Here is a 26950-nt window from a genome sequence, read left to right on the forward strand (position 1 = left end):
TGCCATTTCAGATGAAGGGGGTCCCTTTCCTTCAAGTCAATGGCTTTATGCAGAATTAACATCCTGAAGTCACTAGCTGACCATGAGGTCCTTGGCACTGGCCCACCTTCTCTTCACATTTTGCAGGATGTGGCAGACTCGTAAAGCGAATTCCACCCTTACCTGCAGTGCCACACAGCTCTACGGTCAGAACTTGCTCGAAATTGCGCTTTCCAAATGTTGGTTCTCTAAAGAGGAGGAGAAAAGGAGATTGTAGAGGTCATGGAAGAGATAAGGTGTATGTTAAAGATGGAGACATCACAATTCACATACTAAACCAGAAACAAGGAAGCTGTAAAGATAAAGTGACTCTGGCCAAACCTTCAAGGGTCAGTTGCCATGTCGAACAGGTTTCTAAATGGCCATGCAACTGGTAAGGACCAGAGAGCAGGGAATAGTTCCAGGTAACTATGCAGTGAAAGTTTTGCAAACTAGAAGGAAACTGCTCTCCATGACCACCCTTATAGGCTACTACAGTGTCACAAATGGCCAGCATATGCTAGTAAAAAGTGTATATGGGCTAATACCATTTGTGGACTTATTTGCACACAATTATGTTATATTTTCATGAATGCATTAGGGCACAAGGGAGAAACGTGCTAAGAGGAAGGCATGCTTGGCAAACCCACACCGTGGTCAACTCCCACCCGGAAACCAATGTCCCCACTGTGGAAGGACGTATGGATCCAGAATTGGCCTCCACAGCCACTTACGGACTCATTGTTAAAACTATGTTTATGGAAGACCATCTTACTCGGCTACGAGTGATCACCACAGAAGAAGAAGGGCAGCAAAGTTCTCAGACAGCCCTGTGCCAAGTTCCTGACACCTGAGGCTATATCCTCCTCCACTAACAATATGTATTTTTGGTATTTCACTTACGTTGTTGCCAAGGGCATCGACAGACACCTTGGTGCTTCTGAAAGAAAAACAAACAGGAAAAAGCAGAATGACTCAGTGAGCCACATCCGTGCCTTTGAACTGGACTAGGTTGCTCATGAGAAAGCAGATTAAGACCAAACAAAGCAAGACTGGATCTTCTGAATCTGACATCTTTTTTTTTAACACTTAAAAGGCAGTAGGGAGATAATTGGATCAGGGTTGCAGGGCTGGGAGAGCAGGGATTAGTCCTACCTGCTTCTGCAGTTTCCCTGATTTAAATCTGCCCTCCCCACAAGCTGCTATTGGGAAAAAGAGAGAGGCCTGTAATGCCTGCCTTTAACCCCTGCCCTCAATAATCAATAGCAGCCGTTGGGGGAGGAGGAAAGAGTTAAATTAGAGAATTGCCACAGGGTAAAGGACTACCCTCCCCCCGCCCAATACTGAAGCTCTGATCCAATTCAGGACTCTCTACTGTTGTTTTAAGATGTAAAAGGAGAGACACTGAGGGTCTGATCCTGGGTTTCCCACACCACGCCTGGTTTGCTCCTTAGTCACCTGGGTTGTAAGAAGCTGGAAGCTCAGATAGTGTCCTCTGCAGCTCTGACAGTCTATAAGAGTCCCTCCACAGAGTTTGTGTAACTTCTAAAGATACTCCCATCAAACTTTGCCAGTACAGTCATACCTCGGGTTACAGACACTTCAGGTAGCGTTTTTTCAGGTTACGGACCTGCCAAAACCCAGATACCAGAACGCTGCGGGTTGTGAACGTGCATCCCACACGGATCATGTTCGCAGCCCGAGCGTCCACTGTACTGAATTCCTCCTTTGCCACAACACTGCCACAACCCACCCTCTCCGTGCTCCATGAGCTTTTACAGGATATGTTCCCTGTGTTTGACTCAAAGCACGGGCCTTCCCTTACAGGAAGGGACAGAGCTCAACCGAAGAGCCATGTGCCTTGCTTGCAGAAGGAGCCAACCCACAGTATCTCCAAGTAGGCCTGGAAAAGACCTGGAAAGCCACTGCCAGACACTGTGGACAACCCTGAGCTGCATGGCCCATTGGTCTGGCTCAGTATAAGGCAGCTTTCTATGTCCCTTCCCATGTTCCCCATACGTCCAGACTCTTACTTAGGGTACCTGTCTGATGCAAAAGGGTGCAGCACTGGCTCTCGCTTATCTCACATGCTTCGCTCTCCCCGGAGCTCTCTGGTGAGGGGGTTTGCAGCTCCATCGGGAGACTCTGATACCTGTCCTCTGCCTCTCCTGCACCGCTCACTTCGACCTCTGCTGCTGGTGCTTCCCTGTCAAAGTTCTGCAGAGTGGAGGAGCACAGGGACAGTTCTGGGGAGGCCACTTTGTTTTGAGGGGGTGTGGCCGGATCAGGGGGAGAATCGTCAAGGAAGGAAAGCCAGAGACTGAGCTCAGGGTTGAGTCTTTTGGAGCGCCGCACGGCATAAATAAAGCTCTCCTGCTTGCGGCCTGCCTTCCCAAAGGCCAGCTGGGGCCGCTTTGCACAGTCCTCCTCCTCCTCCGCAGGGCCGCCGGTCTCTTCCTTCACCTCGGGCTCCGCTTTGGGGCCCTGCCTGGGCTCCGTTTTCACCTCTGGTGGCATTCTGCCCGCGGACTTGCATGCCTCCATGGATCCCCCAGCAGCCTCGGGTGGCGGAGCTCCTGGAGCCTTGGGTGGCTGCAACCTGGTCAAGGAGGCGTATGCAGGCTTGGCCAACCGGTAAGGCTTGCTCACATCACACGGGAGGTCCCTGGCAAGCAGCTCCTTCAGGATGGAGAAGCTGGCTGCGGGGGCTCTGGGCTGCTTGCAGCCCGCTGAGAGGTGCCAAGAGCTGGGCGGGCAACTGTCCTTGCTGCAGAGCGGAGGCCGCTGCAGGGGGCAATCTGGCTTGGCCCTCTTGGAGGGGCTGTGGAAATGCTGGTGTCTCGCATCGGCAAGGTCTGTGGGGGGCAGCTTTCTGGGGGGAAGGCAGTAAGTGTGCATGTAGCGGATGAGCTCCACAGTAGCGTGCAGCTCCTTCTCTCCGGTGCCTTCCTCGGAGGAAGACGGCGGAGTCGCTGCCATGTTGCCGCAGGGCAGCAACTCTTCACCGGAGTCGCTGTCCTCTCCATGGTGGGCGCAATATCTCTGGGGCTCCGTGCCGCCACTGTGGCACTCATCCGGCGGCCAGTTGTCCTTTGTGTGTGGGCAGTGGGCAGTGATGGAGGTGAGGTGCTTATGAAGCTCGGTGCAGCTCCGGCTCTGAGCCTGGAGAAAACTCGGCTTTCGGTCTCGGACACCGTCCACCTTCAAGAGCAGAGGGAAATGGAAGTTAGGCTAACCCAGAATGAGTTTCTTCCCAGCCACACCATATACAGAGAGTCCTCATCTCCTCATCACATTCCATGTTTGGTGGTTACAGTAAGCAACTGCAGCAGATTTCTGTAGAAATGTTTACACCCCAGAAGATTTTATGGAATCAATAATCTACTGTATATGAAGAACTATTCAGCCTCTTCTGTGGTTACCCTGGTAATTTATCAGTTACATTTCATTAAATGCCTATAGGATCTGTCTGATTTAATTTTATAAAGCAACTACTTGTACTCTGTGTAACTTATTTGTTCTCATCTACTTTCAGAGAACTTGCAGAATCTGGCTTTTTCGTGTCAGATTCTAAGGTAGTAAATGAAGGGCCTTGCATCCAAGCCACTAAACTGTATTTGCCGTCTTCTTCTTCTTCCTCAGCAGTCAGTTTTTTGGTAGCAAGCACCAATACTACTTTCCAGTAAAGGTTGATGCTTAATGCAAGCCTCACTCTGCCCTGTGTTTCAATTCCTGTTAAGCTGACTGAGCAAATACTGTGGGCATTTATCAGATGATGCCTTTGACACCACTAATAATGAGGGGAGCATTTGTTACCACCATGGTCAAGTAGGCCCTTGCCCTGCCTGAATCAGAGAAGAAAATGGATGATGAAAACTTATCTACCTATGCATGGATCTCTGCTATCTCTCAGCACAAAGCCTATGGCATATGTACACAAGCTAAGTAATGGGAGGACATGCCCGTTCTTTAAGAATCACATATAAGAGTCATCTGTGCACAACTTGAAGAGAAACAGTAAAAGCTGGGTGGAAGGTTAAATTGATTCCATCCTTATCCTCCTATGTTTGTGTATGTGTAAGTATAACAGAAGAATAGGAGGGATGTAACCTGTTGAGATGCAGAGCCTTGTTCCTTAGTGAATGCCCTGGGTAGGAGAAATCAAATGAAGATTTGGGGAAGCTGCTGGAAGCTAATGCAGGGTTTAAAGAACTGGGCAGGAGAGATGAGAAAGGAGAGGATGTATGTACACTTTCAACAGCTCCTTTCAAGAACTGCACAGAGCAAGAGAGATCAAAGGGATTCTTCACACCCCTTGCATCAAATTTATTTCTAGCTGCTGTATGTGGCAAATAGTATTGATTTGCCTCCCCATTCTTCCAGTTGGCATGGAAGGGTCACTGTCTCTCTCTTTCTCCACCCCCCCTCCCCACTTAGCCCTGCCTTTCCCATGCAATCTAAATCCACTTGCCTAATGCACTGCACAATTTCCATCACCCAAGTGGAAAATCTTTAATGGCATCTTGTGTGGATTTCAGGGGATTAGTTTAAATGACTGGACTGGTTCTGCAACTTTACGAGTAGCTCTTTGCCCAGCTAAAGTCAATTCAGTCAGCTGCTGGGAAGCTCCATTCTAATTTGGGGTCAAGGATGAGAGTGAGAGAGAAGAGGGGAAAGATCATCATGACAAAATTTAAAGACGAAGGGAATCTGGGGAAAATAAAGAGGCTCTTTGTACACCGCACTCCAAAGGGCACACAGATGAAAGCCTTCTTGTTTTGAGAAGGCTCACTCTGATATCACTACCAGTGTCCTGTTTTTTCTCTCTCATCTCTCCTTTAACCCAGGTATGGCCAGCTTCTGTATTCATGGCTCTTTATTCCTGCTACGCAACCCAAATTCCTCAAGGGTAGACAAACCGTACAAAACAGTGGATTCCACCTGTCAGTACTGGTCTCACAGTTTATGGAGCATGTCTGCCTGGACACCGTAGCTAGGGCACTACTACAGTGGCCCGATGTGAGAGGACAGGGCTCCTGCAACATCCATAAATGTGCATGACAAGCTACACTGGCTGAAATTCCCTCTCCAACACCACCATTAAAGGGCACAGGAGCCCAGATTTCTTTTGCATCTAGCTGCCCTAGCTGCTTTCTTCACATCCCCACAGAGAGATATAAATAACGAAAAGGTTTTTTTTAAAAAAAAATCCCTTGCCTCTTGATAAATTTAGAAAGAAAAATAAAATCTCTATGAGTGAGACTAGGGCAAGCTTTTTTAAACCACCCCTTGATTAACATTTGGTATGTTCACATGGGACTGCATAAAAATGCATGATGGCCTGTCAATGGATGACCTTTGGCTAAATAATAAAGATTTGAAGATCCAGGGTACCACCTCAATTTTAAAGGACAACAGTGACAGTAAAAAACCAGATTTAAGTCAACATGACCAAGATGCATTGTTTTTGCTTAAAGTAGTAAGCAAAGATCTTGCTTAGCTAGGCCAGGGTCCTATCATGCACCCTAAGTAGGGCTACTCCAATGGCTCACTTGGATGCTCCAGGTAGTACAAGATGCAACTGAGTCACCCGCTGGCCCTCTGGTGCCACTGCCCCAACAGCTGCCGTTAGTTCAAACTGCTCTGATGACACACATAGGTCACGGCCATCTCAGTCCAAGTTCCACATGCATTTAATGGGAGATCAATGCCACCCTCACTTTGGGCAGCATGTCATGGGCTTTCAAGCCCCAACTTCTGAATGCATCTCAATTAAATGATCGATGGAGGCTCTGATGTGCTTGAAGCACTGTGGCCAAACATGCACAAGAGGGCCTTTTTGACTGTGGCACCTTGGTTGCACAAAAGGCCTGCTTGTCTACCTCACTGCTCACCTCCTGGCACACAACCAACCCCGGGCTTATTCAGGAAAGGTTGTGAGCTGATTAAGGCTGCAGTCCTATATACACTCATCTGGAAGTAAATCCCACTTTCTGAGTAGACATCACCATGATTACACTGGTAAGAGTGGCCATGGGAACTATTTTTGCCTGCTACAACTTTTTTTGTTGGTGAAAACATTGTCACCACTTTCTGGTTTTATTGGTGAAGTTAAGCCGTTACTGCAAGCAACCTCAAGTGTTTTGAGGAGAGGCAAGACAGCAGTCATTTAACAAATAAATAAAAAATTACAAAACACTTCTAACAATACTGATGGGAGTGTGCCAGTGCTTACTAGGCTTTCCTAGACCATACTTCTTCTGTTTAAAATGGGAGGTGAGCTGTAATGTGCAACATGGATTTAATCTTGGGTAAATATAGTGCGGTGTGCTATCTTAGGGCAAAGGTTAGGGTTGCTAAGGCAAACAATACCTTTGTACAGGGTCGCTGGGGTCTGGATTTGGGAGTTCCTTGACGCCATGTGCTCCCCTCTCTCTGAACCTCATAGCTTGGAGGCACATTGGATGGAGAAAGGAGCAACTTCTTCAGCTGGAAAGGGAAGCGGTGAAAGAAAGAGTCGGAATTCCTACATAAATGAACAGCCACGTCTGCTTAAATTATCCCAGGTCAACCCTCCTGCTCTCCTCTAAGCAGTTGGAGTGGAGATTCAGCCCCCGCCCCCCACAACATGAGTTATGGCAGCCACAGATGTTCGAAGAGTCACATGAATCCATGAATCAGGGTCATGGGGAGGCTCCAACACACGCTGAGACTGAAAGCAAACAGGGGCTTGGAAAAGACCATTTCCAAATTTATTGCCTCCTGAGTTGGGTCTGGCTTGCAGTTCCAACTAGCATTGGATACTTACCAAGACCCAGCTCCATGGAGGCTCACTGCCTTGTTGTTAAAGCTCATCAAGGTGATGACAAAAATTCATTCATAGCTACGTGCAGCGAAAAAGCCTGCATGTGTGACCATCACACATGAGGATCTGCCTGCAGGTTTTGTGCCATTTTCCTACATGGAGGTGCTGTTCATGTAGCAATTATATAGCATATGAAGAATTCCAGAAAGAGCCGCACAAAAAACAAATCATTTTTGCAAAAAAAAAAAAAACAAAAAACCCCAAACATCTTTCTGGAGAGCTCTTTGGCTGCAGGTATTAAAAGTTAATGCATAGGGGAGGGACAATGGCTTATCAACAATACTCATCGCATGTTATACAAAACATTTCACAATCCTTCTCTGGGTACTCCTCCTTAACGTCTCTGGAGTATCTTCCAGGGAAACCAAGGTGTGTGCCACTTACTACCAGCAGTGGTTGGCAGGGTGGCACAGGCAATGACTAATGTCACTGCTGCTTACCATGGGGGGGGGGAGGGAGGGAGGAGGGCACAGAGAGCTGAGTCTGGTGTGGGTGCAATGGTGGGAGCCAATCTGATGCTCCAGCCACCATGCCTACACCATGCTGAACTCTGCCTGCCCTGCCCGCCCCTCTCCATCTTAGCTCAGTGTCAGGAAGTCAGTTGTGTGGTGCTGCTCTGCCAACTGCTGCTACCTCTGTCACCTCCTCTAAGGAGGACCAGACCTGTCTTAGCACTGAATAATCAAATCAAGTCTGATTGTGCAAAATGAACATTCTGTTGCCATAATTAAACGGTAGGACACCATGTGTGGAGTAAGTGTCCCTCGATGGCAGAAACCCCCTAGGTACAGAGGAAGACGTGTGTGTGTGTGTGTGTGAGAGAGAGAGAGAGAGAAAAAAAAAAAATAGGCAGGTCCGGGATTCTGCAAGCATGCTGCCTTCATGGTGCTTTAAGAATATTGGCAGCAGAGATTCAGGCACCTCCACTCCAGGCTCCTTTAAGTGAAAAGTTTGAGGGGGAGAGAGATAGGTCTTTGCAGTTTGAAGAATCATGGGTGTTGTTGAACTGGCTTCTAGATAGTGAGGTTAATTCCCACCCACCCTTTAAACCATAACTTGTGATATATTTTTTATGGGCATCCAATTTGTGCCAAGGAAACAAGTGCATCAGCACCTGAAAATCAATCAGTGGGATGTAACATTCCAACATGGCCTTCGATTGATTGATTGATTGATTGATTGATTGATTGATCAGCTCGCCAAGTCTTTTGAAGATGCACGTTCTGTCCAAATGCCAAGTATTTACAAGCTTCTTTTTTATTTTTATTTTTTAATAAATATGAACTTTGGGACAAGTGCTATTTTAATCCCATCAAGGAAGTTGTGGGCAAAACAGCAGACTGAAAAAATATCTTTGGGTATCTGGTATCATGACCCAAATGTTCCTGATTACATGGTTAGAATATTTCAGTTTTGTTTTTTTAAAAAAGGGGGAGGCAAGGTTTCGCATTCCACACTCTCACACTGAAGGCAACATGGGATCCGTTAACATTAATGCCAGATTTGACTCTTGTGGGAACGTGGCAGTCGGGGGAAATCTTCAAAGGCAGTCTGGAAACTCAAAAAAGCTCTTTAACAATTAAGCGTACGATGGAGATTCAATCAGTCAGTTCCCACGGTCAAATGCCTGCTTTCTCCATCACAATATTAAGTGAAAATTTCTGATGCCTGTGTGATATAATATATGCATCTAATATATATAAATAAAAAGTTTATTTCCTTCTCCCTTGCAACGTATACATCCTATATATACACATATGGATTTGTGTGATATATATATATATATCTATAAATATATAAATATTATACACCCACACACATGCACACTTTTGTGTGAAGTGAAAATGCCATACATTTCACCACTAGATGCCGCCAGAACACTTTCAGAAATCATGACATTCATTAATGACAGATAAGGGAGGGGAGAGGAGGGGGAATATAGAATGATAGGCGGGAGCCTGTGGGAACATACAGAGTCCTCTAAAACCAACACTCTTGTAGGATGATTTAGAGCATGGCCAAGTAACAGAAGGGTGGAGGGTCGAAGGCTCTGTAGCCTCCAGGTCTGGGCATGTGCTAAGTGAAAACAGGTTCTGAAAACGTGACGTTCTCCGTGAAGACGCCATCCACAGTGCCCTCTTCCCCTTCCACCACTCCTTGCAAGTTTGCTAAGAAGGGATCTCTGAGAGAAACCACAGAGAACTCAGAATAGCTAGAACTTCAAGCTTCATCAAGCCCCCAAAATCCAGGAGTCACAGAAAGGGCGTTGTGCATTCTTCACTTCTGTGTATCCTCAAGGGAGCAGAGAGCAGGGCAGGGGCTGGAATATGGCTCTAGGCACAGAATTTGGCTTTCCAGAGAACCTCTGCAGTGTAAAGGCAAGCTTCAGGTTCTTGAAAGCGTGTGGGCAATACCAGATGAAATCTCAAAAGTGTGGGAAGTAACTAAACTTCTGGTTGTTGGCTGGGTAGGGGTGGTGGTAGTCCTAGTTCCTAGCCAAAGCAGAATAAAATTACGCCAAAGGAAAAATACGCAGTCTGCTTGATTTGCATAATGCATAGCGGTCATAGACTCCAGGTTTTCAGTTATTTATTTGGAAAACCTGGGCTAAGCTTTCAATTTGCTATACATTCCATAAGTTTATTCAGGATACCATGGTGCACAATACTGTTTCTTGGTTTTTAAAGCAAATAAATACAGTGGTGCCCCGCAAGACGAATGCCTCGCAAGACGGAAAACTCGCTAGATGAAAGAGTTTTCCGTTTTGGAGGTGCTTCGCAAAACGAATTTCCTATGGGCTTGCTTCGCAAGACGAAAATGTCTTGCGAGTTCCTGCAGGGTTTTTTCCCTTCCCCCCCCCTTTTTCTAAGCCGCCAAGCCGCTTATCTGCTTATCTGCTAAGCCGCTAAACCACTAATAGCGCTAATCCGCTAAGCCGTCAATGGGCTTGCTTCGCAAGACGAAAAAACCGCTAGACGAAGAGACTCGCGGAACGGATTCTTTTCGTCTTGCGAGGCACCACTGTACTAATTTATTTGCTCATTTTCTCGTGTTCTTCTATTACGGAACACAGGGCAACCCAGCCACGGAGTGTTGTCTTTGTGTGTCTCCCCCCCCCCCCCCCCGCCGCCGTAGGCACTGACAAGACCCAGACCTGCCTAAGCTTCAGCAAGGTGGTGCAGATACATTCAGCCCTGACCATAAGGGGATACAGCAGATCAGCGACACTAGCCAACCTCATAGCAAGGAGGGAGCTTTTCTCACGCCTCTGATCATGCGAGGGATCGGCACTTGGAGACTTGGCGGCACAGAGAGTGGAGGGTGGGAGTGGGCGAGGAGGAACGGGGAGGGGGGGAATGTTGGGAAATGAGATATATCAAAAAAGAGAAAGAAACAGCAGACAATGAGGCACCACTGGAGTGGGGCTTGTTTAAAGATGATTGCAGCTCTGGAATGCATCCGATGCCATTCACACGCCTGACCCGCACTCGATTCCCCCTCCCCGCAACAGTCACACCCTTTCCCCCATGAGGATGGCAATGGAGTGAGAGCAATGGTGCAGCACATGTATACGTATACAATAACAGGTATATGCTTTTTGTATTGTTATAATTGTAAGCCTATAATGAAAAAATTCAGACCTTTGCTTCCTATCATACCCATGCAGCCGGCTTATCAGAGGCGCATCCAAATCCACCTTAAACAGTAGGAAGTGGGTTCTTACTAGAGACAGCTCATCAACCTCTGGGGCCAGAGGAGGCCCCCTCGGGAGAGGGGCGGCAGGTTTGGGAGAGGGGGTGAGTGACGTGCAGCCGCTGTTGGGCATGTCCCCCTCGTCCATAGGTCTGAAGGCGGCCAGGCCCATGTCGTCTCCCTGGATGTCATCCAGTGTCTCGGTGAGAGCCGCCAGCAGCGCTTCATTCTCGCTGTCAATAATCTGGTGGGAGGAGTCAGAAGAATGAGAAAGAGAGAAAGAGAGAAAGAGAGAAAGAGAGAAGAGAGAGAGAGAGAGAGAGAGAGAGAGAGAGAGAGAGAGAGAGAGGATGTTACCCAATCAAAATGCCTCCTACAGGAGAACAACTCAAATCACATCACATTAAAGCACAGGAAAAACCATGCAGATGAAACCACTGAGGCTGAATATATCGCTATACAGTGGTACCTCGGTTTAAGAACAGCCCTGTTTATAAACTATTCGGTTTACAAACTCTGCAAAATCGGTAGTAGGGTCCCGGTTTAAGATACATAGGGTTGTATCCAACGCTAGTCCCACTCAGAGCAGATCATGGACATGACTGACTTTCACCCACCAACTTGAATTTGTCTATTCTGAGCATCCTTTAATTGGATAGAACCCACATGGAGTTTATTAGAATCCAAAATGTAATAACACACTTCCATTTGTACATCATCATATAGCATCCATATGTAATCCCTCTGCTACAGTTTTCTTTCTTTCTTCCTTCCTTCCTTCCTTCCTTCCTTCCTTCCTTCCTTCCCTCCCTCCCTCCCTCCCTCCCTCCCTCCCTCCCTGTGAAAGCAGGCAAGGAAAGTTCTGAGAAGCCTTTAACAGTGTAACCCATCCATGAATATAATTTCCATCATTAAAGGTTTTATTTTTTAACAGCATTCACCTAGGTTTGTTGAGATATGATTTGATTTGGAGGTGAGCTTTATTTCTGCAAGAGCTGAAGATCTTATCTCTAGCTATATTTCTGCTTCCGAAAAGGGTTTATGTTGGAAGGATTTTGCTGTCTGACTTACGGCTGATGCACATTGTTCTTAAAAGAAAAAAAATAAACTACAAATCCCTATCTTAAAATAACAGATGTCAGTGAGGATTCCCTGATTTTCCTGCAGACATTTCCCATCTTCGTTGTTTCTGGCCTACTTTGCATCCCAATTCTGCGGAGGTTTCCTTGGAAGCAAGTCCCATTGAGTTCAGTAAGACTTACTCTCAGGAAGGTATGCCTGAGGATTGCAGCCTTAGAAATGTTTCAACCGATACAAATGGCACACTAAATGAAGGCTGTAAGTTTAATGAGAGAACTGATCAACTACCACACTTGCAAGGGCTAAGCCCCATTGAACTCAATGGGATTCAGTTCTAAGTACGGTAAATACGCATAGGACCATACTGTACAGCTTTGATCTCAGATCAAAATTTGCCCCTCCATTAGCTGCTGGGTCTGAAGCTGAAGGGTACAAACTTCACACAGACTGCACATGCATAGCTATTCCCCTCTTCTCTGTACTAAATTTGATAGGGAAAAACCCAACAACTTACATCCAGCTTTTCCTCCCAGTTTATATCCATATCTATCAGATATTTTGCACTTGATGACAAAGTTATCTTTTAGCAATAAAAATCACAGGCAACTGAAGCACTCAGTTGGAATCAGTGGACACGATCCAACCACAGGCAGGTATTGTAAAATCTTGATTTCAATGAAAGAATTATATGCACATGCTCAAAACTCTGCCCCTTCAATCAGTGGGGCTTTAAAATTGCTTAACTTCAGCTGGGTTGTCCCCACTGTCTTACTGGGTTTTACTGGTATGTTTACAATCAGCCTGAAGCACACAGGTTTATCACAGAAGCAGCTTCCCACGTGATTTGCCTTCCCGGTCACAATCACGCTGTAAAGGTTGTAGTAACTGGCCTTACTTTGGCTTGGGCTCCATACCAATGAATGATGGAATTGGTGAATTTGAGTGTCCAATGAAGAAATAACTCAATAGAGGGTGGAGCATAAGCTGACAGAGCCTATGGGGAAAACTCTAATCCATCCTGCATCTGTGAGAAGCTTGGGGTCACAGTCAACTAATTTGTTGCGCTAGTGGAAGCCAGGGCAGAGATTACCCCTAGTGCAACGGGACTTCCCCTCTTTCTTCCCCCTGTGTCCTCTACCCAAATTTGCTCCACAGGGTCAGGGAAACAGCCAGAACAGAATATGGGGAGGAGGAGAGGGGAGGGGAGGCTGCTCTGTCGGACAAGCAGAAATGCTTCCGCTGATGAAAGGATCCCTTTAGCAATATGATGAATACAACCATTGGTGCAATTACAATCTTAGAACTGGAAGTTAGCAGATTATAATGGAATCTAACCCTCTGTTTTAAAACGTGTTTCTCCATGCACTTTGCCACACCCCACCACATCTTGCAGATTAATCCTTGAGGTCTAGAATTGACTCTATGCTGCAATGAGGTAGAACCAGCAAAGTGCCTGTACAGTTTAAGGCATGGTTTGGCAAATCACCTCTGACGACTCCAGCAGAGGTGCTGCTGTGGCCCGAAAGCTATTGGACATCACTGGCAACCGCTAGGAAAACCACTAGGAAAACCAGCTGAGGGTGCCAGTTTTCCTAGTGGTTATTTTCAGGATGATTCATTTGGAACATGACAGTACACAGGGCCATGTAATCTTGCACCGCACATTTTATGTACTCAAATCAAGCAGTTCCCTAAACTGCACAGTTGCAGATATCTGAGTATGATGAACACTGGAATCATTCCTGGAAATCCAAAGAGTAGATGAAAAAGAACGCTGTTGAGTTCAGATTATAGCTAAATGGTTCAGGGGAGGGTGAGCCAGTGGATTTTAACAACCAGATGTTTTATTCCTAATTTCCCAAGCTGAATTTGCCATGAAGTTATTTTACAGTTCTTTGATTCTGACCTGTCACAGCCAATATGTTTAAACTTTGCAAAAATCAGGTCTGAGACTGCAGAACTCCAAATGTTAACTGAAAGACAGTCATGCAGCATTTTGCTCTTGACAATTTCAATGTTATGATTTGCTTTAGTATTCCTTCCAACATAATGGAGCATTGTATCACTTCTCTGATAGAGTTGCTGAAAAGAAAGAAAGAAGGAACACGTTTCAAAAACAAAGTTCTTTCCTTCCTTCCTTTCTAGAACAACAGCTTGATAAAGACAATGCATGCTATGAGTCTCAAAGTGTCAGGACTTGGCAAGGTCCAAGTTCCAGTATACGGGATCCTGGGACCTACAGCAGCTGCCTGTCACTCCAAAGCAAGTCAAGCCCAAATAAAAAAGGTGTCTATTTCCACAGCAGAAAACAGGGGAGGGAGCAGGGCAGGGTTGTACGGGCCTGAAGGAAGAGAGAAATTTTGGAGGCTGGGGTGGGAGAAAGCTCCCTCCTTCCAACCCCCCCCCCCCAAAAAAAAAATTTTAACAGCACTTAGAAAGTGTCCTCATGCTAGAGATGGGTTACTCAAAACATAGGTGCCAGCTCTAAAGCTACGGCTTGGTGGACAGGGATTGGCCCCTGGAGTCAGCTGGCGCTGCAGCTTAGAGGGTACCTTTGAAGCACAGTGCTCACTCTGCCAGGCTCACAGTGAAAACTGCGAATTGGTGGCGCAGGAGGTAAGGTGCCCAAGCCTGGCTGTTGAATTTCATTAGACTTTGTTGTTGTTGTTGTTTAGTCATGTCCGACTCTTACTGACATCTTATTGAGAACCTTGCCCTGATGCCTTATTGGCTAAGGGTGCAATGCAAACCCCCTTTGTTGAGAGCTGTGTACTAGTGTGTGGATTGGATGGAGGTGCTCCTTTGTCCAGCCCTGCCAGCTTTCGCCTGTGGAGGGACACCGGAGAGCCGCCTGTTTTACCTGCCAAAGATGTGGGAGGGTGCAGGTGCTGCCAGCAGGATCCCTACACACTCCAGTGTCAACCAAGGCCCCCAAAGGGGGCATTCCAGAACAGGGAGGTGCTGAGCCAGAGCCAGCTGCAATCACCTAGGAATGCCAGTCTATCTTGAATAGAAGCAGGCACGGGACTTGGAGGTAATTCAGGCTTTACTGGGGTAACGTGGCACAGTCTCCCACACTCCTTTGTTGCCTCTTATGCTGGTACTGCTTGTTTCCTAACTCCCCCCCCCCCCATCTGCATTCTCATGACGGAGTTCTGCATCAGGCGTTTGCATGAACATTTAAATTGGCTCTCGGAAACAAAGAGATGTGCATAACTTTGAAGAAATGAAGAATCCCCACTGACTGTGTGTATGTGCTTATTTGGATTTGACTATAGCCACCATTAACCCCAAATATTCATGTCAGCACCACGAGAAACTATGGCGGAAACAGCAGCACTCAGAAGGAAGGGCAGCAAAGGGGGCTGTGTTCTCCCAACAAATTTATTTTCCTTCCAGCATTGGTGAGATACTTCTGCAGACAGGAGGACATCAGCAGGGTACGTTTCATCAGGCTCCGCTCATTCCTAAAAGACCTGCCTTTTACTTTTCAGCTCTGTTTATCTTTTCCTCAGGAAGTTCAGTGGAAAATATGTATCCCGCAATGACGGCCTGTCAGTCACTCTCGACCTTTTGCAAGAACAGTGTAAAGCTGGCATGTGAAGGTGTCACTGTGGGGAAGGAATTCTTTAAAAGTTCATCATGAGTGGATAATTCCACTACAAAATGCGAGCTGGCAGGCAGTTGTAACCTGGAATCCAAAATCAACCTTATGCTAAAGACAAAAGGAAAAGAAAAGAAAAGAAGAAAGAACACCTTTTCTTCATATACAGCAAACAATCTTTTCCCCCTGAAGCAGCAGGTATTTAATGGAGGAGAGGCAACAGGAGAATGGTTGTTTCTGCCAAATAGCTGATACTACATCAGGCCAGGTATAAACTCATACCCCACACTGTTCTCTCCTCACTCCTCCTGCCTCCTTGATTTCCTTTCTCAATTACTCTGGCGAGGCACTTCAAAGAACCTCTTCAGACATCCTCCACCCCTCCACCCCGGCCAAAGATCATCATGGGAATCAAGTGTATAAAATGATGAACTATTCTTTTATTACAGGAACTAAACGGCAATAATATTAGCTTTTTGCATAATGTGCAGGACTCTCCCAACATCCTGGTTCCTGCTGAGTCAGTCAGTGGGGACGGTGCTGGGCCAGCCGACAGAGCCTGGAGCAGCCAGACCAGTCTGCATGGCAGGATGCAGAAATGGAACCAAGCTCCTTTGTTGCTCAGCCTTCGGAGGAAGCAAAGGTTACCTGGAAGGCTATGCTGGGGTTAAGAAGGGAGCAGGGGTGGCAGGTGAGGCACCATCATATGAACTAGCTCTGGACTCTTGGAAATGCTACTGGCATTCGACATAAAAGGCAAGAGCAGGCATATCGTGTGCATGTGAACACAATGGGAAGGGTTAGTGGTAGAGCATCTGTCTTGTAAGCAGAAAGTTGCAACTTCAACCCCTGACATCTCCAGGTAAGGCTGGGAAAGACTCCCTGTCCGAAATGTTGAAGAGGTGCTACCTACTGGTCAGTGTAGGCAATACTGAACTAGGTAGGGCAATGGTCTGATCCGCCACAAGGCAGCTTCCTGTCTTCCTAAATTAACAGGGGGAGAACTGAAGCCAAGAACTGTTCACAACATATCCTGATCATGGAAACACCACCATGAATACCTTGTGCCCTGTTGGGAAATGGTGTGTATTTTGTGGAAAGCCAAGAGCAAGGAGGGGGAGGCGGCATGGGGTGCGCCAAGGGAGCTGTGTCACCCGCAGATAATCTGTGCGCCTTTAATCTTCCTCGCGGGCTCACGGCTCCATCCACCTGCACCGCGTCTCAGCTCGCCGATTGGTATAATGGGACCACATATATTTAGAGAGCACGAGCAACACACTGAGAGGGAGCCTCAGCTAAAAATATCCATGTGCACAGAGAGATGCAGAGGTGACGCCGAAGCTGGAGAGTCAGATAAAAGGGAAGCTTTCTGTGCGCTGGAAAATTAACATTCCAGGGCCACGTCACTTTGTGTGCTGCTTCCTATGAGCTTTCCCCTCCCATCGCCACCCCCCTCCCTGGCTTGCTGCCTCCCTCCCACCCACTGCTGAACAATCCGTCAGGTTCGGAAATCAGGCTGGATGGCACAAGGCACCATCCTGTAATTTCCTTTTAATAATAGATCACAGGAGGATGGGCTCGGCAGCCTTCGCCTGCTCTTCTGCCTCCTCATTAGCTTTACTACACTTGCTCCATTTAGAAACCAAGCGCAAATTAATGGAGCACTAATCATCTGCAGAAGAGATATTAATAGTGTGGACCCCCCTCCTCACCCACAGACACCTTTCCTCAGCTTTCATCAGGCTGTTCCAGAAAAGGGGGGAAATGAGCCTCCTCTGTGTGGAGGAATTAACAAGTGAGTGCCGGCAGGATACGGAACATCCTGGGCCTGTGTTGCATCTGCCGTAAGGGGCAAAGCACCAGGTAGGCAGGGGCAGGCAAAGGAGATTATTGGTGTGCGTGTGATTGTCTGCAAGAATTATTGATGTAGTGTAGCTTCTTCACTTTGAGATAGTTGCTATATTAGTTTTGTACGTTCTGTGGCGGACCACATGTTTCCTGTGCAGAAGAACACAGTCCCACGTTCAATTTTCAGTATCTCTAGTTAGAGACGCTAAGTGCTGAGGCTGAAAAAGAGCATCAGCTGAAACTCTGGAGAGTGGCTGTTAGTCAGGGGAGATAATATTCAGCCACTGATAGGAAGGAGGGCCAAACTTGAAGCCTTCAGTGTGTGGTTGCCATTTACATATCTTTCGTTTTAAGAAGAAAAATGTGAAAAAGAAAGAAACAGCTACAGGAGCCCCCAATTCCAATTAGAACTGACAGACATGAGGGTGTTAACTCTTGCAATTTTTCTCCATCCCACCACCCCTCACTATTATCAGCGCTGGATTTAGGGTGGTTCCCCCGCACAGGGCGTCGTGCGAAGGGGGTGCAAAATAACAAATAACAAAAAAACCTATTTATTATATAGGGAGTGGCCCCCAAATCACTTCTTGGGGCAAATCACAGTTTGGGATGAATTATTTTATCAGCAAAACTGTGCTGGGGTGGGAAAAGGACTAGTTCCCCTCCACTGTACCAGAGTCCTGATCTAGGCTAAGGCTCCCACAGGTCCTATTTTTTTATTTTAAAAACGTTGAAAGATGTGCAATTGAGACCACACATTTACGTTGTGGCCCTACACATTTCTACTCTGCCTGAATTAAATTCTGTGTAATTCAATGGAGCTTACTCTCAGGTAAGTGGATATAAGAGTGCAGCACTAACGTATTATCTAATTTGGCCTTCAGCATAAGGTGGCTTCATATGTTCCTGGTTGCACTTTGCACAGAAAGCCTAAGGAAGAAGCCGCAAATCCCAACTGTAGCCCAAAACAACTGCTCTTGCAGGTAGCAGGCCATATATTGGTACTTTAGATCTGAACTGTTCAGACATGCATCCCTAGATGTTGCTGGGCTACAACTCCCATTATCCCCAGCCAGGTTATCCAATGGTCACAAATGATGGGAGATGTGGTCCAACAATATTTGGGGACCCAAGGATGAAGAAGGCCACCTTAGAATAACAAGAGATCACCCTTTACCTTTCCTTGGACAAATGAAGGCCAGATTTCTATGTGCTCTTCCTTCACAGAATCATGAAGGAAACAAACTGATGTTGTGGTGGGGCTTCGCTAGTGAGTCACTGCTACTTATTGGGAGGGGCACAGTGGTGGTGAGCTGCAAAAACAGTTCAGTTTGGAACTCCTCCCAGTGCATTTGCATGGTATCGCCCTTCCTTGTCCCTCCCTCTCCAAGTAAGCAGCAGCAACTCACCTGCCAAGAGGTCAGGTAAGGGCCTCCATCCCACCACACTGTCTGCTGCTGACTAGAAATGTTTTGTCAGAAGACCTGTAAACAGAAAACTACATTCTTTCCTCCTACCTATGGATCATTCCAGCACAATCCACATGTGCTACATGGATTCCTTCACTGTTCTCCTCCTCATGAAGAATAATGGCCATAGCATACACTTATTTCCTCTAGAAATGTGTTTCTTCTCTGCAGTGGGCTCCCAGAACCAACATATTGCCAATGACAGTATTATCGTTGGGGGAAGATACATGCACAGTTGGGAAGTTCCCATCCCAGAGTAAATTTCCCACAGTGACGCAGAGAATCCCACGGCAAAGTGTACCTGAAAAAGCTCGGAGTCATCTGTACTGTACTGGCTGGACTCTGTTTCAGAGTGCTCGCAACACCACTGCAGCTCATTGAAGCAACTGGCTGAGTCAAAGTCACCGGCATCCAACTGGGACAAATCTATCTCTGGGAAATCAGAGTAGAGGTGTTCCTCACCAGACACTTCATACTGTGGATGTAAAAGAGAAAAGGATGGTGAGCTTGGCTGGCTTGCCAATCCTTGGGAAAACCAAATGAGGTCAAATATAATCACACATGCCTTCACAAGGTGTAGATCAGATCACTGGTGTCTTTAAGGGGTGTCCAAATGTTACACAATAAAAAGCCACACTAACGTGGAGCTAAGAAACCAAAGTCCAAACCTTCCTAATACAAAGAGGATTTAAAACCACTTGAAGGCAGGCTGCCACCTGTAGAAAGCCTTCAAGCTCCAAAAAGGCAACAGTTCCACATTTGTTTATTTACCGAGGTATTTTTAGCCTGTTCTTCAAAAGAATTCCTTTTACAACAAAACAAAATTTTATAAAATAACCACATTGAAACTAAAAAAAGCAAATTAAAGATGGCAGATATAGTTCTAAATGACTCCCAGTGGCTCTTATTCTGACCTGACCTGGTATTACTGATGAAAGGGGATACAGAAATGTTTTAAATAAATACATAAAATGACTGGGAAAATACAACAGAGCAGTGTGTAATAAGAGTTGTGCCTCTAAAGCAAGGACATGAATGCTGTAAAATGAGGCATTTCCTGCCCCTCCTCCAATGTATTAAAACTAAAAATCCCGAGATTATTTTTCTTTTCCGCATTATTACCTGCTGGTGAATTATAATTATGTCTTACTGGCTTGTCTGCAAAATCAGAATTTAGGTCTATTCTTCTCATTCCCCTTCTTAAATTAGAAGTGACAACCTGTACCTGATTGTGATTATTATTATTTTTGCCGACTTTGAATATGTGCATCAATGCCATTCAAAAGAAACTGAAGGATAAAGCAAAACAGAGCACTTTCTCCACGCTGAACATCTAGTATTTCCATTTGGGAATGATGCTGCAACCTTGGCCAGCTTTCGCAAGAAATGCTTGGGTTTTGTATTTCTAGTATCAACATGATAATATCCTATTATGCAGATTCTAAGATTAACATTTCTGTGCTCTTGGAAATATCACTCCCACTACCTTCTAGTGTGCGAGAGGCCAAGCCCCCTGGAGGACAGCCCAGATGCTTTGTTTCCCCATGGCAAAAAAGGAGGAGGAGGTTACTGTGGGTGACTGACAATATGCATCTTTCAAGTCTGTCTCTGTTCAAAGGAACAGGAAAAGACCCACCCACCTACCAGCAGATCACTCGGATTAAATGGCTGCATTTCGAGGGACAATCTTTCAAAATGAATAATGCCCGTTTCCTGTATAATTACAAAGATGTGCTTATGGTGCTTTTTGTTTTGTTTTGTTTTTCAAGTTCAGAGGAAACAGACATTTTCAACTTTTCTTGGGACAGTTCCCTTGCTCATGGATCATCACCATGATCCATTGCTAGCCTTCCACATCCATCTCAAGGTGGTGTACAAATTATAATAAAAACAGCTAAGGAGAGGTATAAAAATAGCAGAAGACCAGTTCAACCACTGGTGATCTCCTCAGGCAAGACAGACAGTCAAACAGACATAGACACCCACAGACGCCCCTGTACACTACCAGAGCAGCTGCATGGCTTCTTAAGGGACACTTAAGCTACTCCAGCCTTTAGTGACGTAATGCAGACATCCAGGGCTTATACTAGTGCCCTGATAGCCAGCAATTAGGAAGGAAAGGAAGAGGCTTATAGGGTACACCAGACAGTCACGAATCAGGTAAGGCTCTGCAACAGAGGCCTGTGTGCATCTGAAGGTGGCACTTTTGGCTTACTGGGCATTCTGGGTCCTGACCACCCCTGACTTCCCCTTTCTTTCCTAGGCCTTCCAGCCCCAGCTCCATTCATCAGCTAAACTTAGCTCCGCCACGCTCTTGGCAGTGGCAAGCAGGCCTTGGAGCTTCAATATTTCCTCATACCCGTGGCAATCTCTCCTTATAGAAACAAGTTTCTCCAGACACCAATTCAATAACAGCTCTAACAATCCATTGTATTCTTCCCCTGCTCCTCAAGCCCAGCCAAAACGAGAGTATAATAGAGCAGAATCAATGGCTGGCGCATGTAAGGCAATCTAAGCTCTAAGAACTGAGCTAAAAATATCCAGTCAATCACACAGAGCAGCTGAGACCCGGCCCCATTTCCACCACATTCTCAAGGCATACGCAATTGCATTAAACTCCCAACACGGTCGGCGAAAGCGAGTGACCGAGAAGGACACAGTAATGCTGCACTGCACCATTACTGCTAAGCCTACCAAAGGTCACAGATATGCTGGGGGATGCGGCTTTCGAAGGCCCACGATGCACAAAGGCGGGGGAGGGGGAGGACTGTGATACAGAAGACAAGGCCTGCTCAGATTAGGGATGGATGAGGGAGAAGGTAGGATCTGTCTGAGCTGAAAGGTGAACCTCCCTACTTTGCACTTCCCCAAAGCAGTACACAAGACAGAAGCACAGTTATCCTCGAAAATCTGCACTCTCCGAATTTTCCAGTGCAGTTCTGCAGCCAAGTAACATGTACTTAATATATACAAAAATGTAAATATTAGTAGAACTGACATGGGTGGTGATGGCAGGTGGGGGGGGGGATCCATTGTATTAGGAAAATTCTTTTGCTAAAAAACTGTCTCTTAGGCAAAACCACTTACAAAAATGTGTCTACTAGTTGAAATTTGCACAGAAATGCTGGTGAATCTTCATGAAACCTTTTTAAAAATCACCATCATCACAAACTGATGTACAAATGTGGGGAACAAAACATAAGATTGGAAAAATGAGAAACCTGAAATTGACATATGGGCCCATCCCTAGCTCAAGCAAAGGTTTCTGCAAAATTGTGCCATCGGGCACTACTGACATCTATACCATGCTCAGTGTAGGAAAGAAACTCTATCTGATGTGTAAGAATTTTGCTAACGTTATGACTCCAATTTGTTTCAGTGACATGTGATTTTATTGTTCATATTTGAATGCTGCTCTTCCTCCAAGACATTCAGGCCAGCATACATGGCACTATCATCTCTTGCAATCTTCAAGTCAACCTTGTGAGGAATGTTAAAACTGAGTAACACTCTCATGGCTGAGTGGAGATTTGAATCCAGAGTTCCTCAGTTCACCAGCTAGACTCCATTAGCTGAATTGGACAGACTTGAACACCAAGATTTCCTGCTTCTCCACAAATGCTTTTTATCTAGCAAAGTACAGCACCGATTGAGAAATTTTTGATCCCAATTTTGCTGGCATCAGTACGTTTACAGTGTTCACTGAATTCAGCGAGTAGGGTCAGCACTCAGTCCTGCCTTTCTGAGCCAACAAACCCATTCCAGGCAAGCCACCATGGAGCTGGTAGATGATAAAAGCCTTTGTCCTCGTAATGACCAAGACTAGCATTCAAAACAACCACCAGATAAATGAAAATTCATGAAGCCCTTTTATGTGAAGACCTGCTGATCCTTGGGAGCTTCCTAACAATGGGGAGAGCAAATATATTTGTTTTGCATTTAGCTCTCAACTCACAAGATCAACTGAACATTTGAGAAGCCGTAATGAGAGAATAACATCCAAGGCACTGCTTTGAAGTTTTCCAAATAGTCTCTCTAGGACTTAACAATCAATTTTCACAAGAAGTTACAGAAACGAAAGAGACAGCATCTCCCCCTCTCCACCCCCTTTGTTCTGTCTTTATTAACTGGATAATCTCAGATTATAGGGCTTGTTTCCCCCAGGAATGGGACTTTATGTCTTCTCTACGTTTTCCAATTTAATTTAGGACACAGTCTCCACTAACAGTAAATGGTGGGTCCTCCCACAGCTTCTGTATGAACACTAGGTGAAAGAAAGGGCAAATGGACCTTAGGTTATGAAGGGTCAGTCTTGGGGCAAGGAAGAAGCCTGGAGACTGGCAGAAAAAGAAAATTGCAATGGAAGAAGGTTGCAAGCTGACCTCCGCCCAACCTGTCCAGGGCAGGGCAAGCTTCCACCAAGCCACATGGAAAAATGAGCGGATAGGGACTTTTCACATTATGGAGACACACATTATTGCCAACTAACATCTGCATAAAAAGCTGCTGCTAAAAGCACAACTGCAGTGACCATTTGAAAAGTTGCCTACTGGAGGGGTGTGTGGGGAAGCCAGTGGATCCAGAGACTTTTTCTAATCTGCTACCTTTTCACACACTTCCCTTACTGCATTGTGCATGCAATGCACATTTTAGCACTTTCTGAAGGAAGTGCGGTTTAGAATCTGCGCAGCCCTTAAAAATTATTGCCTTTAACCCATCTTGGATTGAGATGGAATTGTTATCATATTGTTTCAATTTACAGTCTCATGACGAAACTCTCATATAAACCCCAAGGGATTTGCAGGAGATGCATGCTGATAGATCTGTATCTTGTAGCTTTATTCCGAACCCTTTGTTGCTCTCCCTTGCTCCATTTGTCCACAATCCCCTAGTACAAATTGGGTTACCCACCTATTTCCTATTGGGGACCTATCACCCAGGAACAATACCACCATGGCCCCATTTTGGCTATGAGAAACTGTTCAGTAATTTGCCTGGCTTAATGGTTAATCCAGCCCCCAGTTAGATTCCGATTTCCATCAATATATCTGATTGTCCAGGCCCCCAGCAAATGTATGTTTTCATCAAATGCTGTGTTTCCCCTCAAATCTTTCTCAGGGAGTAGAGATAGACATATTTATTTTTAGAAAAACTTTGAATATGCATTTGCAATTCATACACGAACCTCTGCAAAACACTCAGATTCCTCAGTTGTCTTTGATATGTCACTAGGGAAGAGATCCCAGCTCTGCAATCACAAGGTGCAGCTGACGCTAGCACTTGGGATGTCTTTTGATAATCTCTACAGACGTGACACCTCCCCACTGCCAACAGAATTGGGTATAAATAAACTCCTGCAATCCAATGCCTCCTTGGGCTGCCTACATGGCATGCTGAGTTCAGCAGCAAGATTCAGATGGTGCCCTGGCAATGCCATGTTGTTCAAGTCCAACTCAAGGGTCACCTGGGAGACAAGCAATAGGGCAGCATACTCCTCAGTGCATGTATGAATCCATCCCAAATCTTCCAAACAACTGTCTGACTGATTGACTCTGGAGGAAAGATTAATGGTTCGGTTATGAGTGGATAAGTGACATAAATCATCACAGGAAACAGCCACCTAAATCTGTTAATATCACAATAGCTCTCTTGAGAACCAGACCCCACCTTAACCATGTCCTGTGATACACAACCCACTTTTCTATATTGTTGTTGTTCCTACTGCTACTACTGTATACATCTGTTCACCTCCTTGTTTTTCTCTTCTATTTTCCATTTTCTCTTAACTTCTCTGTCCTTCCCTCTTTCCTCTTAATATAATTTGAACATGGGGGGGGGGAATAAAATTAAAGGTGTTGGCACCACTGATGGGACCACTTGAGGTAAAGGCAAGGCCTACTTGAGAGTCCTCTTCCCAGTGGGCTGAACTACATGCTAGTTGGGGATGATAAGAGCAGAATGCTAGCAATGCCTTGAGGTCCTCAGTTTCTGCATCCCTAGCCTAGACCTTCAGAGTTAAATAAAGGGATTCTCTCCAAGCTAGTGAGTGCCATTCAGCTGGGGCAGCATAGCCAAGAACTGGACTGGTTAGTTCTGTCAATGAGGTATGTTTCAGTTGCTGGAAGGATATCTAAATACCAGTTTCCTTCCTCCATTGCTTTGGAAACAAGAAGAAATACACATCTTTGGCTGCATGCCTTGGAAGAAGAAGAACTGAAGCACTTAACAGAAGGCAGAACATCTGATGATATTTCCGAGTCTTCTTTCCACCCACAGTGGTGGGCAGGTGGATGGTACAGGGCTCTTCTTTGATAGGCCCAGCACTTACGAGTGGGTAATGGATCTTGGCTGTTGCAGTGTTCTCCTTTTCTGCATTTCCTTTTTGTGCTTGTGAAAGAAGTGAACTTTGTTCTAATTTTACCCAGGAGATTGTAAGGGAAGCAGCCATTGGACCTTGGAAGGCAGCCAGCAAAATGGCTGGGAATTCTGAACCATCTTTCATTCCAGACACCTCATTCAAGTGTGGTGGAGCAGAGCAAAACATAAAAACTAGCCCAGGAGCTCTGTGGAATAAGCCCATTCTCTGCCCGCTTTTAATCTACCAGGGGAGCCTAACCGGTCCAGCAGTGAGCCCTCGCGTTACTTTGATTTAGAAATAGGATTAATATTATTAATTGCTCACCCTTTACTCTAATGTCCCAATTAAAACACAATGTTTAAAAACAATTCAAAACAACTTAGAATCACAAAAATAAGGTAGGCCCTAAGAATATACATTTCAAGAAACCCAGAAAATGGGGAAGCGCCATGGGTAAGTAGCAGAGTCATCGCTTTCCCTGTTTGATTCCCCTTATCTCCATTTAAAAGTATCTCGAGTAGATGTGCTAGAAAAAACTCTAAATCTTTGGAGAGTTCCTGCCAGTAACAGTAAACAATTCTGGTCTAGATGGACCAATGATCTAACTTGTCGGGAGCTTCATGTTTTCATCCTTACAGGGACAGCAAATGGAAAAGTGTGCCCCGGCAGGCTGCCCTGGAGCTCTGCCAAGAAGATGGGCTCTGAGATTCTAAGAGAGGAGTGGGATTTCACGTACTATTATGGGGCTACATGGTGCTCCTGAAAGATGTTGTTTTGAAAGCAGAAAGGTTGGATTTGCCCTTGTCAGATACATGATGGAAGCATTTTGGGTCTCAAACTGTGATTTGTTAATTAGGTCACACAGACACCTAGATTTGCAGAACAGTCAGGCAATCCATCTTGGAGGCGCCTATTTCTACATCGCCCCCGAGTCTTCTTTTAAAAATGTGAATTTCCTGTAAATGTACAGGAGACATTGCAATTCTTGATGAAAACAAAACCAAAAGAGAGCAGCCAACACATAGATTTTTGTGTGGTGCAAATCCACAGTCAACAGACAGACAATGACTGGCTGGATGCAGCACTGAAACCACTATTTTATTCTATTATTATTTTTAAAGTATTGACACGAGTTCCCTGCCATGGGAAATCCGTAATCTAAGTGCAGAATGAACCGTCAGGCTGTCGGGAAGGCCTCCTTCTTGGGAGCTTTTTCTTTTTTGATGTCTTCATTACAAACCAATGGGTGACACCTTATTAACAGATGTAGGATGGCAATTAGGAGCCCTGGGATAAGATCTGAAAAACAGGAGCTTGCCCAACACAATGAGGCTTGCATGTGCGACATAAAGAGCTGTGATGATACATGCTCTAAATTGGTCACTCACAACTCGCGCAGAGTTACCTTCAAAGGATAACTAACACAGTATGCTAAGGCACTGGCACCCAGGCCTCCACAATGATAGACAGACAGCTAGATAATTGCAGAAGCGGAATTTTAGCCTGTCCTTCTCTCTCATCAGCTTGGGAGAGAAGACCAAATTCTGAGCCAGCACGCAGCATTCAAGCACATGGGTGAAAGACATACAGTCATCTGGCACCAGCAATAGAACTGTCTCCTTGAACTCTACTCTGGTTTGGTTAAGAGTCTTAAGAACGGTTAGATGATTGCCATACATCCTAGACAACTGGTCTAAGAGACACAAGTCCGGGGGCTCAGATGGTATTGAGTGTCTTGATATTTAGGCAGCTGTTGAAGACATTTTTTTTAATTTAAGAAGACTTTCCCTGAAGGGTGACCCAGTCATTTTATGGAAGATGAAGTGTACAAATGTGTAAATTGATTGGTTGCTTTTAATTTATCAAATTTATAAACCTTTGTATTTTGTCTTATTTTACACCGCTTCAGTATGTTTTGGTTGTGAAACAAGTTATACAGCTGCAAATAAAATAAAACCATAATGCATCTGTTGCTGGGCTGTATTGTTGATGGGGTTCAAGTAGTCAAATGCTTG

The 26950-nt window shown here is 45.5% G+C and overlaps 1 protein-coding gene across 1 annotated transcript in view; it reads right to left on the reverse strand.

The window, feature by feature from the left end:
* Positions 1-26950, reverse strand: part of PPARGC1B (PPARG coactivator 1 beta) — a 99322-nt gene that overhangs the window by 5397 nt on the left and 66975 nt on the right. The window contains exons 2-7 of the mRNA XM_079964779.1: positions 18879-19052; positions 10608-10820; positions 6391-6507; positions 2061-3219; positions 922-958; positions 163-227 (exon numbers count right to left, since the gene is read on the reverse strand). Of these exons, the coding sequence (XP_079820905.1) occupies positions 163-227; positions 922-958; positions 2061-3219; positions 6391-6507; positions 10608-10820; positions 18879-19052 (1765 nt within the window). The remainder of the gene's footprint in view (positions 1-162; positions 228-921; positions 959-2060; positions 3220-6390; positions 6508-10607; positions 10821-18878; positions 19053-26950) is intronic.

The sequence above is a fragment of the Podarcis cretensis genome, assembly GCF_951804945.1.
Source record: "Podarcis cretensis genome assembly, chromosome: 2".
Lineage (NCBI taxonomy): Eukaryota > Metazoa > Chordata > Lepidosauria > Squamata > Lacertidae > Podarcis > Podarcis cretensis.